General features: G+C 42.6%; 1 protein-coding gene across 1 annotated transcript in view; it reads right to left on the reverse strand.

Moving 5' to 3' along the window:
- Positions 1-14,812, reverse strand: part of CSMD1 (CUB and Sushi multiple domains 1) — a 1,578,457-nt gene that overhangs the window by 376,831 nt on the left and 1,186,814 nt on the right. Inside the window, exons 12-16 of the mRNA XM_081517452.1 lie at positions 12,360-12,542; positions 10,216-10,542; positions 8,455-8,649; positions 4,889-5,027; positions 1,318-1,505 (exon numbers count right to left, since the gene is read on the reverse strand). Of these exons, the coding sequence (XP_081373578.1) occupies positions 1,318-1,505; positions 4,889-5,027; positions 8,455-8,649; positions 10,216-10,542; positions 12,360-12,542 (1,032 nt within the window). The remainder of the gene's footprint in view (positions 1-1,317; positions 1,506-4,888; positions 5,028-8,454; positions 8,650-10,215; positions 10,543-12,359; positions 12,543-14,812) is intronic.

Genomic DNA, 14,812 nt, shown 5'->3' on the forward strand with positions numbered 1-14,812 from the left:
AGGTATGGCCCTTTCATACATTTATAAAATTACATGCGTTTTTACACATTAAAGCTTCATTTAGTAATTATTAGATATGCTTCATATATATAGCACTTATATCAAATTTACGTTTTTTTTTTTAAACTTGAAGTACATTTTAAGAAGGAGAACCTTTTGCATTTCATTAGTTTTTCATGTCCTTTTCATCACTTTTCTTTGGAGTGCAGATTGGGCAAGATTAACACGAGTAGCAGTGTATGATGTCAGGAAAGGAAGGCAAGAAAAGAAAAAAAGATTAAAAATTCAGCAAGTGAGATATGGCTCTTTCATACATTTATAAAATTACCTGTGCTTTTACACATTAAAACTTCATTTAGTGTATTTTAGGAAAGCTTCCAAAAATTAAAAAAATAGAAAGAAAGAAAGAATGTATTCCTGCACTGGATTCCATACTGACCTGCTCCCATCCATCTTTTGCATCCTATTCTGGAAGTGAAGCTCTTCAGAGAAGGGAAGTGTTGACTAGCATCAGAAAAACATCCCCAGGCTCAGTCCCACTCCACTCCACTTCAGAAGGACACACACAGATATTACTACCAAATCATATAGTCCCATGATCTCCTGATGTGCGAAGCTAAAGCTAAGAGCCAAACTTGGATGGATAGATGGAAACCACACAAGAGGAAGGAAACTGGGGTTACTTTACAAAACACACTGCATTATGATATTTTAGCAATCATGTTTAAATATTTCTAATCATTGTTCTTAAATGTTTTTAAGAGTAGTTGATATTACTGATAGCAGCTCTTTGTCATTTAGTGACATTTCAGCCAGGCTTTCTCTCTCTTCTCTCTTAGTTCCTTCTTAATTCCTTCTCTCTTAGTTCCACACTCTCTACCTGGTGAAACGAGCATATACATAATCACAAATAAGTACCAGGACTGCCCTAACCATTTTTCTAGCAAAAAGTATTGCTTAGGATGCATAATTTTAGTGATATGTCGTGTAGCTCCTTTGGCCAATAGGTATATTTTCTAATAGTAGAAATTTATTATTTTATTACATTGTGCGGTAAATGAACATAGTTCATTGGTTTAATGATTTTATTATCTTATGTTGTAATAAATCACTGTGTCTTCTTTTTGAGTTGTGAATTAAGAACCACCAGGGTGCTCTGTCCTTCACAGAAAAAGTCCTGAGGATTGGGCAGGGCAGAGTGGACAGAAGCAGGCGGACCAGGGACCCAGCCAGTCTCCTGCCACGTGACTCAGTGAGACCGCATGCGCCGAGTTCCACCGGGCAACAGGGCAGGGCCCTGGCATGGGGACCACTTACTCTCGTAGCGAATGAGGAATCCCACGCTGGACCTGCTGTTGTCTGTGCTGAACAGGAGGTACATGAAGTTGCCCGTGCTGATGAGGAACTGGGGCGCCTGCGTGCCGTGGTACTCCCCGATCAGCGGGGATGAGCTGGCCGGCCCGTCTCTGACCTCCAGCGTGTCGTAGTTGACTTCGGTTTGGAATCTGCGGGCAAGTGTGTCCAGTGAGAAGAGAAATGCAGGGCTGCACTAACTTACAGGCATCCTGTGTCTTTACTCACTGAGTGAAAACCCACGTACAGCAAGAGAAGTAAATAGATCCGGATACACATGTACTGTCAGACTCCAGCACATGTGGTATCTCAGGCTACTACCAACTTCTGTTCCCCCCCACAGCCCTCCCCCATGACCGAATACTCTGTCCAGTAATATCACAGACACAAACGGGGCAGGGGGAGTCATTCAGCTTTAAAATACAAATACTGTGAGCCAGTAGATAGACAGACAGAGAATCAATAATCAGTGAAAGTCAATCAAGATGCATTTTCAAACGGTTTTTTCATGATCCCCAGTATAACATGATTATAGATTTCTTCAAATGAGCATATTGAAGTGACATGATCTCCTAAAGGAAAGAGGTAAATCAAACAACATGACACTGCTTTAAATACCTTTCCTGAAATAAAGAATCCTGTGCCTTTTAAAGCTGCATTAACTCTCTTTTTTGTATTTTTTTATTTTTTAATTATGAAAGTATGATAACACATTTACAGGAGACTTGGAAAATACAGAACAACGTTACCTATATAATAGTTCCACTATATAATTATTTTATTAAGTCTATAAGTTAAGATTATCAGTTGGAGTTTCAATATCAAGCTCTCAAAAATAATAGAATGAATAGACAGAAAAGTAGAAGAATATAGTAGACCTGGAAAGCACTAAAGCTGCACTGACTCTGGTATGACAGTGGAAGGACACTGGGCTTCAGAAAGCAAATGTTCCTTCAATGATTTGAAAAAGTTAGAACAGCTTCCAAGAAGTGCCTAACTTTCCTTCCCAGAAGGACTTATGCCTCCAGAGAACCTGGTCTGGTGTTATGCTCATAGACAGTTGCAGCCACTTGGGTGCTCTCTGATACAGAGGAGGTGCCATTCCAGGCACCGAGATAATTGTGTAAATTGGCCCGTCTCGTCCTCAAAGAGCTAACCCGCTTTCAAAGGGTCTGGCATGGCCCCCGGGGAGCAGCTCACTGCCGGAACCTCTGATGCACTTGGTGATCAGAGAATTCCGGGGAAGCCTGTGCCATGGTCCCCGGGGTCGGCACTGCATGCTGCTGGCAGGGAGGAAAAAGAAGGGACAGAGCAGCCATCTTAGGCTCCCAGCACAGAGCAATGGAAAAAGATGAAACCAAAGGACCCTGCCCTGTTTATCACTAAATCACACACTTGGTGTGTGGGTATAGTTACTCCGTCCCGTGTGACTGTTTGCGACCCTATGGACTGTAGCCCACCACGCACCTCTGTCCCTGGGGTTCTCCAGGCAAGAATACTGGACTGGGTTCCTCACCGTCCTCCAGGGGATCTTCCCAACTCGGGGATGGAGTCCATGTCTCTGGTGTCTCCTGCATTGGCAGGCTGGTTCTTTACCACCAGTGCCATTTGGGAAGCCCCTTCTTTGTGCAAATGCACAATAATAATATATTCTCGCAACTAACTTAGAATGGTCCCTGACCCTCCATCTTCCACAAAGGGAATTCAACCAATTGGTGTAGTGTGTGGCTAGGTCAGAATATGGTCAGAGGCCAGGCATTTGGGGGTGGGGATAGAGGGCAGCTTTGCATTTTACTGTTAAAAATGTTCCCTAAATTGTCTATGGCTTCATAGTTTATCCGAGTTCACATTCAAGAAGCCTAGATGAGCATGGGATAAATCTCATGTGCAGTATCTGCCCTGAAATTTTTACAACTTTCATCTTGAGAGACAGCCAGGACAGATAGAGGGCACACCTCAACAGCTGGAGGATCTACAGGGCAACTTCAGAAAGAGAAATGTCAATGATTTCCATCATCTGGCAACCCAGCACACACTGCATAGCAATACCCTCAGTGTGGAATTTAAAACTGTTTGTATAAACACACCCCTTATTAGGATGCCAGCCCACAGCTCAAGTTATAACCTAAGCACCAGACAAGTAGCCTTTAGAAGACACTGTACATTGTACAGGGTAAAAAAAAAAAAAAATCACAAGTGTCTAAAAATATCCGAAATGCTGGAATTTAGCAAAGACCACAGTCCAATAATATCGAAAAGACAAGATTGAGAAAAATAATGAGTATTTTTTTTCAGCAACTGAAAATGAAACACTAATAAATTGTGCCAAGCCAGAATGTGAAATCACCATTTTTACTAAATGAGTTAAATGTGATGTGCTGCTGGGAATCAGGGTGTGTGTCTGCTTTTTTCCCCTCTCAATACTAGAAAGTATAAAAAATTATAATGAGACTAAATTCAATTTATTTAATATTTATAAAGTTATTTTTTTTTCAGTGACTAAGATTATATGCCAGAATCCATTCTCCAATATGATGAATACATAGACCATTTTTTTTTCTTTTCTTCTGAGAGATTATCCCAGTGGGGTTGTAATTATCCCATCAGATATATAATAATACCAATAATAACTTCAAATAAAAATAGTTACTAAGTGATAATACAATTCCTGCTAAAAACCTTTCCTTTACGGATGCTATCATTGAGTATTAGGATATTAGTGTAGAAAATAATGTCATAAGGTATATCTGTCTTGAGACATTATAATATTCTGAATACTAGAACCCTAAACTCAGTCTGCTTAAGAAGCTCATTGCTAGAGAGAGCTCAGTTTGCTCAGATATTAACCATGAAACACTAAACAAAGATGCTTCCTCAGATTTTAAAGTATTTGAGTCCATTCTATGGCATTTTTGGTTCTTAATTTTCAAATCAATGGTTGAGACAATCTGGACAATATTTTATCATGGGGAATTCAAATAGCATGCTTCTTCTTTTTTAGATTATCAAATGCATTATCCAACAGCCAAGCAGAAGAGCACTCCAGTGATGGAACCACTCATGGCTAATTAAAAGGTAAGAAATCTGTCGCACACAGTCTGCTATCAACTCTGCAGCCCAAACCACGTTGCAGTTTCCTAGAGCCATTCCCAAAGCCAGAGAGTTCTTCTGTGCTCTGCAAACCCCTAAGGGACGAAGGGCTCCATTTGCAATAAAACACCAAGCAGAATTCATTCCACCCTCAGGTCCAAAATACAGAACTGAACTCAAGGGCCAGTGACTGTGAACACTGGGAATGCTATCTGGGGCCACCACACCCTCAAGCACGTCTGCAGAGGTGCCTTAACTGTGGGCTTAGTGGACAAAACAGAGAACAGAACTTACTAAGCAAACACCTGTTCTAAGTGAACTCCTGTAGGGGAACCAAAGGTGAAAAACTGTCATCTGTCTAAAGACTTAAGATCCATTTAAATAAAAATGCTGGGCACGCATGGGTCATCAGGTCAAAATTAAGTAAACCAAAGTTTTTTCTTACCTATCAAAAGAGATTTTGATAGAGTGTCCTGGTTTTGCTTCAATTATCCATTCACAATTTAAGGAATCTTTGTAATACCCTGGCCATCCTGGGGGCAAAATCACTCCACTTGAAGCTGTCAGATGTCCTCCACATGGGGCTGAAAAATGATGCAGGGGTCAGAAGGTCAAATTATGTACATGTACCATGGCAGCACCTCAGAAACAGCAGGGATTCACTCCTGAGTTCATAGACTCGATGGTTTCTAGTATTCAAGCAAAGGTTGAAAGTTTGTTAGTGGCTCAGCCGTGTCCGACTCTTTGTGATCCCACGGACTGTAGCCCACCAGGCTCCTCTGTTAATGGGATTCTCCAGGCAAGAATACTGGGGTGGGTTGCCATTTCTTATTTCAGGCGATCTTCCCAACCCAGGGATCAAACCCAGGTCTCCTGCATTAACAGTGGATTCTTTACCATCCGAGCCACCAGTTATTACCAAGTAAACTGAGAATGTTGAAATCAGAGCATGTATATTTCACACCTGGGCATTTATCATCAACCTTCAGCAAAGTTCTTTTCACCTAACAATGGTAGTAATGGCACAGTCTGAGAGGTGGTCAGTGCCAAACACCTTCCAGGAATTATCACGTTCAATCATCACAACAGAGTCACAAGGCACAGATACCACCAATATTCATATCTTACATGTATTCATGTCAACAAATGTCTACTGATAGACTTAATTACCTCACATCTAAAATTAAAATATTCTGCAGTGTGTGTGTTTTAAAATACGCATATGTGTTGATTCACTTCAAGGTATGTTCATTTTATTAAAGTCATTTGCCACATGCTGCTGCTAAGTTGCTGCTAAGTCGCTTCAGTCGTGTCCGACTCTGTGCGACCCCATAGACGGCACCCCATCAGGCTCTGCCGTCCCTGGGATTCTCCAGGCAAGAACACTGGAGTGGGTTACCATTTCCTTCTCCAATGCATGAAAGGGAAAAGTGAAAGTGAAGTCGCTCAGTCGTGTCCGACTCTTAGCAACCCCATGGACTGTAGCCTACCAGGCTCCTCCATCCATGGGATTTTCCAGGCAAGAGTACTGGAGTGGGGTGCCATTGCCTTCTCTGCATATAATTTACTAAATTCTTTTTCTTTAAAATCCCTTTGTTTATTCATATTTGCACTTTTCATTGGATCACTTTGGGTAATTTGTATCTTGCCAGGAAATCTCCAATTTTCTTTGAACTTTAAAAATTGTTGCCATAGAGATATATTCTTGTACAGTAATTTTTCCCTCAAGGTAACTTGTGTTTTTTAATGACACTGAATTGCACAGAAGAATAGAAGCTGGTTAGGTGTGAAACAAAGACAGAAAAATCTTTCTCTCAGCAACTGAGTTTCTCAATACAAGTAAACTTTAACAATCTCTTTCAACATTAATTAGTCTGTGTTTGGGCTTCCCAGCTGGCACTAATGGTGAAGAATCCTCCTGCCAATGCAGGTGACCTGGGTTCCATCCCTGGGTTGGGAAGATCCTCTGGAGCAGGAAATGGCAACCCATTCTAGTATCCTTGCCTGGGAAATCCCAAGGACAGAGGAGCCTGGCGGGCTACAGTCCATGGGTTCTCAGAGAGGCAGACATGACTGAGCAACTAAGCACACAAACAGTCCTTTGTGTTTAGGGGCTTTTCTATTGTTGTTAACAACCCATACCTGGGGTTTGCCTTGAACTTAATCAGAAAGTCCCTTCCAAACAAGAAGAGGATGGCCCATTCACATTTAAAGTGATACTGTCTCCTTTTGTCTGACTCTATGGGAATTCTCACCTGCTGCTGACTGATGCCCCTCTATTCCCCCGACTGTACCAAGGAACATGCTGGCCCTGAAGCTTAGACCCATCTTCATACCCTCTACTGCAGGTGAGCACACCCACAGTGAGAATGTGGCAGAGAGAACAGAGATTAGAGAGTATCGCTTGTCTTGAGATTCTTTCTCATACAATTATTCACACTTCAAAGTTAGTAGTGATACACTTCCTCAAGCAGTAAGTACAAAACACATTCAGTCCGGTCCCAGTATTCATACCATTTATTTCAGAATCCTGATTTCACGTTTACTGATTTATAAAGGATAATGACCTATTCAGTTATTAACACTGATAAAATTTATTAAAAAAAAAAACACACTTTAAAAAAGCGGTAAAAATAAATAAAAAGGAAAATCCTACTATGGGTTTCTTGCTCTTCAGCTGAGCAAGTTTCCACCCCTGGGGTGGTGCTTATATGCCACAAAATTGTTTCAACAATTTATGAAACTGTAGAAATGAGAACATCTTTCTGTAAATTTAGGAGAGGCAGCCGATGATGACTTAAGATAATGCTGGTCCTTCAAACAGTGAGAAATGACTCTGGAGGCAGGGCTGGGGGCAGGGCAAGGTGGTGAAGCATAACCCTGCTCACAACACTGGTGAGTAAGCATGGGGCGGGGTGGGGGTGGATGGGTGGAGCAGGGGGATTTTAGGACAGTTACGATACCCTGTAGGTCACCACGGTGATGGATACACCGTGATATACACTGGCCCAAGCCCAGCAAATAGACAGTCATGAGAGTGAGCCTTAGAGGAAACTGTGGACTCTGGGTGATGATGACTTATCCCTGTAGGTTTACCAGTTATAACAAATGCACCGCCTGATGGAGAACCCTGCTGATGGGGGAGACTGTGCATATAAGAGGGCAGGGGGGCGCACAGGACATCTCTGTACCTTCCATTCAATTTTGCTGTGACTCTAAAATGTGTGTTCTTTAAAAGATCTGCATTTCCTTGGTACTTACGAGAGATACTTTTATTAAGTTTTTCTTAGCTCATTATGCACGGGTGATTCTGATAAGAGGGGTTTGAGTATATATCGTAAGTAAATATTCCCCTACCTGAATAAACATTAAAAGTAATACCCTTCTTAATTTTTTCCCCTTTGGTTTTCTTACACAGGTAACCAGAGAGAAATGTCAAGAAGAAAATTAGTTAGGCTGTATATATGTCAGTTACACCAAGGGCAAAAAAACAGTTGACTAAAAATGATGCTGTTTGTACGGGATGCATTACTCTCCCCCCAAACGATACTTTGGATTCCTAATCCCAGCATCTTAAAATGGGACCATATTTGAAAATAAGTTACTGCAGACATGGTTAGTCAAGACGAGGTCATTAGAGTAGGCCCTAGTCCAACATGATGGGTGTCCTTAGAAGGAGGGGACTTGGGACAGAGATGCATTCTCACAGGGAGAATGTGCGGGTGCTGCTTCTGCAAGCCAAGACAAGCAAACCCCCAGAGGCCAGAAGAGGGGCCTGGAATATCTCTCTCCCTCAGAATTGCAGAACGAGCCCATGCTGCTGACACCTGGACCTTGGACTTTCAGCCTCCAGGACTGTAGACACCTGCTCCCACTGTCAAAGTCACCACTTAGTGGTGCTCAGCTATGGAAGCCTTAGGGAACCAGTAGTGTCTGTCTGTCTGCTCATTTGTTTTCCGTCAGACACCCCCTTCCAGAAGAAGGTAATTGGCAGACAGGAGGGGCCCACACCTTCACAGCGGGGGACAGTGGAGCTCCAGACGACGTTCCCATCCTGCAGGATGCAGGTGATGGATTCCGAGCCCTGGGTTTTGACAAAGCCATCATCACAGTGGAAAGAGACCGAGCTCCCCAGCAGGAACCTGTCACCAAAACGCCGTCCATTTATGGGGATGCCAGGATCGTGGCACTCGTTTTGACCAAATGCTGAAAAGAAAAAAAAATAGGAATAAAAAAACAAAACACTTGAATATTAATCGTGAGTATTAAAAAAGTAAGCAGAACCACTTATAAAGCCGTTTTAGTTATTTTTCAGAGATAGATAAATACATTCAATAAACAGAATATTGATACCTAGAGAGACAGAAGGAGAGAGATGGGTAGATAGACCTCACTATCATCCACACAGCATTCCAAAATTGGAAGGCACTTTTTCACTAAGAAAAATGGAGAAGAGATACGTAGGTGATAGGAAAGGATTTTGGTTCTGGCACATCTAAGTTAGCATCCCGGCTCCTGTGCTTACTATCTGTCCCTGGGAAGATTACTCCGGTCATCCGAGCCTGTTTGTGGTTCATCTGCTAAGCTGTGCCTGACTCTCTGCAACCCCATGGACTGCAGCCCTCCAGGCTCCTCTGTCCTCCACTATCTCCTGAAGTTTGCTCAAATTCATGTCCATTGAGTTGGTGATGCTATCTAACCATCTCAGCCTCTGCTGCCCCCTTATCCCTTTGCCTTCTCCTTTTGTAGCCCGCCAATCTCCTCTGTCCATGGAGTTTTCTAGGCAAAGAATTCTGGAGTGGGTTGCTGTTTCCTTCTCCAGGGGATCTTCTCAACTCAGGGACTGAACTCATGTCTCCTGTGTCTCCTGCATTGCAGGTAAATTCTTTACTGCTGAGTCATCTGGGAAGCCCCTATCTGAGCCTAACTGTCTTTATTTACAGAATGAGGAAAATGAAGTTTATATTCCAGAGTTGCTGCAATGTTAAATGAAACAATTTCTGTGAAATCCTAAGCAGATCACCTAAGAGAATTAGACAGTCAGTACATTTTAGCTTATAACTTCTATTTAACATTATTATCTTACTTTTTTTCCCTCAACAGTACAATTTAAGCAGATGGTCTTACATATAAGCTATGATCAAATGAGGAGTCTGAAGCAAAGAAAAGTTAGCTGTCTTATCAAAATTCACTAAGTATATGCGAGTTGTTGTTTAGTTGTTCAGTTGCGTCCAACTCTTTGCAACCCATTGGACTGTAGCCCGCCAGGCTACCCTGTCCATGAGATTGTCCAGGCAAGAATATTGGAGTGGGTAGCCATTCCCTTCTCCAGGGAATCTTCCCAACCCAGGAATCAAAATTGGGTCACCCACATTGCAGGCAGATTCTTTACCACTAGGTCACCTGGGAAGACCAAGTACATACATTTAGCAGGTGTTATAATCCATGACTCCCAACTCCAAATACCTCAATGCTTTTCACCACTCTATTCTATTGCATGGAGGATACAGGAGTGGATGGATGGATGGATGGATGGATGGATAGAAGAAGGAAACCAGAGAGAGAGAAGTCATGTGAGCAACCAGTGCTCACTATAGGGGTGACCAAGACACCACAACAGAGTGGGGTATTTTTTTTAGGCTCTCAGGATAATGTTATGTAATTTTGTGAAGTGTGATTATAAAACCCTGGAGTAACACCCTTGCCATTGAGCTTCACTTGCAGGAGAACCAGGGGAGACTGTGGACACTGCGTGGGCGTGGGGTCACTTACTGGTGTAGGTGATGTTGAAGCCTCGGCCGGTGGTGGAGTGATCCGACTGGAACTCCAGGCGGACGATGTGCCCGCTGCTGGCCAGCTGGGACGGCACCTCATTGCCCGAGAATGTGCCCAGCACAGTTATGTCTGAAATCCCATCATCTTTGACTGCAAGGAAGTCAAATTGAGGCTCCACATCAAAGTCATTAAAGATGAGGTGAATTCTGCTGCCCGGCTCAGAGATGATCAGCCAGACGCAGTTCATGTTGTTACCGTACTCTTCTGGGTAATTCGGTGAGAGAATGATTCCTGACGATGCCGTAAAGTTGAAGAAACAGGAAACTGTGAAGACACACAGATATTAATATTTTCAAACAGTTTTGTCCACATCCAAAGATCTGGCTATGTGCTGAGGACCTGGGAAGGAAGTCTATACCAGCAGTTAACTAGGATGAATCAATTTTTTTTTTTAAATTTTGAGAGTATCTACTGAATTTGTTACAATCCAGCTTCTGTTTTATGTTTTTTTGGCCTCAGCATATATGGGAATCTCAGTTCTCTGACCAGGGATTGTCCCGGGTTGTAAACAGATTAAGTTCAACATACAGAACAACCACAGCTTATACATAATCAAGTGTATGCTTGATTAAAAAATAACCCTATCAAGTTGACTGAAACTTGTGGTGAATATTAAGATTTCTTATTATAACTTTCTGCCTTCAGAAGAACAAATATTAATATGAAAAATTATGCCTGTTTCATAAGGACAATTTCCAGAAAACAAGGTTGATTCTAATCAGTTTCCTATTTTTCATTTTAAATTTTGTGTGTGCCTTAAAGCACAATTTTTTGAAATTACTTTTTAAGTCATTTACAGGGTAACAATGATTAAAGAACAACTTGGAAAATCAAACCATATCTTGGTGGATAATATAAAAGTCTCTTGGAATATTTATTTAATGTGTAGTCAGAAATCAGTAATATATATGTTTTATATATGTCTATATACATATTCTTTGGGAGGGAGCATCTATTGGACTTATTTCTAAGGTGTGGATTTGCTTACTATTTTACATTATTTCCTATACATTTCCAGGTTATTGCTATAGTTATAAAAACAAAAAATCTGTGTTTCAATCTGCTATGTCGTCCTTCTTTTCTACTTGTTAAATCACTTACAAGGGACCTAGAGACCATAATACGGAGTGATGTAAGTCAGAAAGAGAAAAACAAATGCTATATATTAACACTTATATGTGGAATCTGAAAAAACTTGGTACAGACAATCTTACAGAGCAGAAACAGAGATGCAGACATAGGGAGCAAACATATGGACACCAAAGGAGGAAGGGGGAGTTGGATGAATTGGGAGATTGTGGTTGACATATATACCCTATTGACCCTATATATAAAATAAATAACTAATAAGAGCCTTAAAAAAATAAACGAAAAACAAGACAAAAAACAGGAGGAAGCAGACAATTCTTCCATTGAAATGCAAAGTGACATTGCTTCAAGCTCACAATTGTGTTTTAAGTGTCACAGGATATTGTGTGTTGTGTGCTGAGTTGTGTCCCACTCTTTGCAACCCCATGGACTGTAGCCCACCAGGCTCCTCTGTCCATGGGATTCTCAGGTAACAATACTGGAGTGGGTTGCCAATTCCTTCTCCAGGGGATCTTCCCAACCCAGAGATCAAACCTGCATCTCTTGCATCTCCTGGATTGGCAGATGGATTCTTTGCCGCTCAGCCACTTGGGAAGTCCCATGCACTACTGATACTACGCATACAATAGATAACTAATGAGGGAACTCTACTCAGGGAAGCCGTCACAGGATACTAGTAGGTTGTAAAGACCCCAGGCCCTATCGACGGATGGCTCACAGAGCTGGCATCAGCCCCTCTGGATGGAAGTGACGCTCTGTGGACCTTGCTCGTGCAAAGCTCTCATCGACAGCATATCTGTCTGGTAGTAAGAACATCAATGACTGGTTTTAAGTCAGTGGAGAAAGAAGACCTGGGTTCGAGGAGCCCTGAGTGCTTCTGGTTAATGCTGCGCCCCCAGCGGGTGCAGGCAGCTGCCCTCCCTCAGGGCACGCCCTGCTCCTCTCCCCCATCGGGGCAGCTTGGAACAGACCCCTGCCAGGAGAGTACTCACATACACAGCTGGGCTTGTTGCCAGACCACTGGTTGTTCTGCTGACATGTGATGACTCTCTCCCCCACCAGCTCGAAGGCCGCCTGGCATTCAAACGTGAGTGTGTCTCCGTGGAGGAAGCTGCTGCCGGTCCGCTTCCCGTAGGCTGGGATGCCTGGGTCCCCGCAGCCCCCCTTCTCAATTTCTGAAAGGAGGAGAGATGAATGGGCCATTGAGAAAACATGGTGAACATTTTCAACAGCTTGGAAAGTGAACAGCGTTTGCTTTTGCATTGTTTCCATAAACAGTTTCAATTCATCTAATATTTATTTAGCAGAAGCCAGAAAAAAATGTATACTTCAAATTTTGGAGAAATGTGAGTAACTTCTCTTTCAAAGGAAACACAAAGCTACACAGATGTGTTGACCACGCAAATGTTACAATTAATAGATGTTTCTTCCTGGTCTACACCCGTCCTGCATGCTGTCCATAACTGCTGCCATTAAAATGTAAACATCAATTTTGTTTTAATTGATGTGTTTTTTAATGTAAACCACACAAGTAAGATGGCTCATTCCCTACTGAATATTTAAATCAATATATCCATTTGAATATTCTTTCCCTTAAATTGGTGTTAAAACTCATTTAGGAGACAAAATGAATATATTCATGGTCTTCAGGTGAAAAGAAAATATGTGGAATCAAGGCTCTTTTGATTAGCACATGATTGTAATGACATGTGGATACAAATGCACCAAATTATACACACATTTCAACTTTGCTCTGTCACAAATGTTAATGTTACAGGATGTATTAACTGAAATATGTTTATTCATCGATTCATACAAAAGTATTTCATGAGGGCCAACAATGCATCAGGTTCTGTTCTAGGTAATGAGGTTAGTGGACAAACAAGACAAAATTCCCACATGCACAGGGCTGACATTTCATAGAGGGAACCAGTAACAGTTTGTGAGATAATGAAGGAGACACGGGCCAGGGTGTCTAGACCTGCAGGGGGATGCTGGGGAAGGGAGGGACTTGGCCAGAGCCGCCTAGAGGGTTTCCGAGGGGAGAAGACTTGGCAGCATTTTCAGAAGATACACAACGTGATCCGAGTACAAGTTCAGAAGACCCTCTGCTGGGCTGGGAGTGGAGGCAGAAGGGTGAGTTTCTGCAACTCAGGGAGGTTTCTCTGCGCCTGGCTCACAGGTGCATCTCGCAGTCCGTGGTCCTTCCTGAATTCTTCACGTGTTTGCACTTCGTCGTCTAGCTGTGAGCAACAGCAAATTCAGATGTAGCAACTTAAATGCTTTCGGATGAGGCTCTCAGTGTTTGGAAAGTCTGTGGAAGTGACTCAGCTGAATTTCTGGGTGGTTTTCAGGTACATTACTGCCTTGTGGGGAACCTGTCCAAGCTCAGAGGCTGATGGCTTATTCTCCTTGAGAGGAGAAACCCTACTTCCGAGTAGTGTTCAGGAGTACCAGAGAGGTGAAACCAGCTGGTAATATAATGGTGGTGAAACTTCAACATGTAGGATGTCAGCCCACCTGTTCCTGAAGCAAACGAGCACAAGGAACACAAAACCAAACCAAACCAGGCACGTGGTGCAGACAAGTCCATCACACTCTCCTGGTGGCTCAGGCCACCAGATGAAACAGCACCAGCTAAATGGGGGCTAAAACCTTCCTGGATGCAACACAGGCCAAGAAAGCCTTGGAGGGCACTCTTCCTTAAGGACCAGCCTTGGAGTACAAGTGGATGAACTTGAGCTGAGCAGAGGCAGGAATGGATCTACTTGAATTTAATGCTTGGATTACCTTGAACCAAATTTCTTTGACTGAAGGCAAACGGGTGGTTTATGACAGAAAAGATCTTACTTTTTAAAAAATTCGTTTATTTTTCATTGAAAAGATAATTGCTTTGCAGTATTGACTTGGTTCCTACCAAATATAAACATGAACCAGCCATAGGTTTATCCATGTCCCCTCCTACTTCAACCTCCCTCCCACCTCCCTCCCCATCCCACCCCTCTAGGTTGTTACAGAGCCCCTGTTTGAGTTCCTTGAGTCATACAGCAAATTCCCATTGCTTATCTATTTTACATGTGGTAATGGATTTTTCCATGTTACTCTCTCCATACATCCCACTTTCTCCTTCCCTCCTCCCCCAAGCCAAGTCCATAAGTCTGTCTCTATGTCTGTGTCTCCATTGCTGCTCGGCAAATAGGTTCATCGGTACCATCTTCCTATATTCCACATATATGCATTGGTATACAGCATTTGTTTTTCTCTTTCTGACTTACTTCACTCTGTATAACAGGCTCTTGGTTCATCCACCTCATTAGGACTGACTCAAATGACTCAAATTCCTTTCTCTGACCGAGTAATGCTGCTACTGCTGCTAAGTCGCTTCAGTCGTGTCCGACTCTGTGCGACCCCATAGACGGCAGCCCACCAGGCTCCGCCATCCCTG

Source organism: Giraffa tippelskirchi, chromosome 8 (genome assembly GCF_054371585.1).
Source record: "Giraffa tippelskirchi isolate mGirTip1 chromosome 8, T2T-mGirTip1v1.2.pri, whole genome shotgun sequence".
Lineage (NCBI taxonomy): Eukaryota > Metazoa > Chordata > Mammalia > Artiodactyla > Giraffidae > Giraffa > Giraffa tippelskirchi.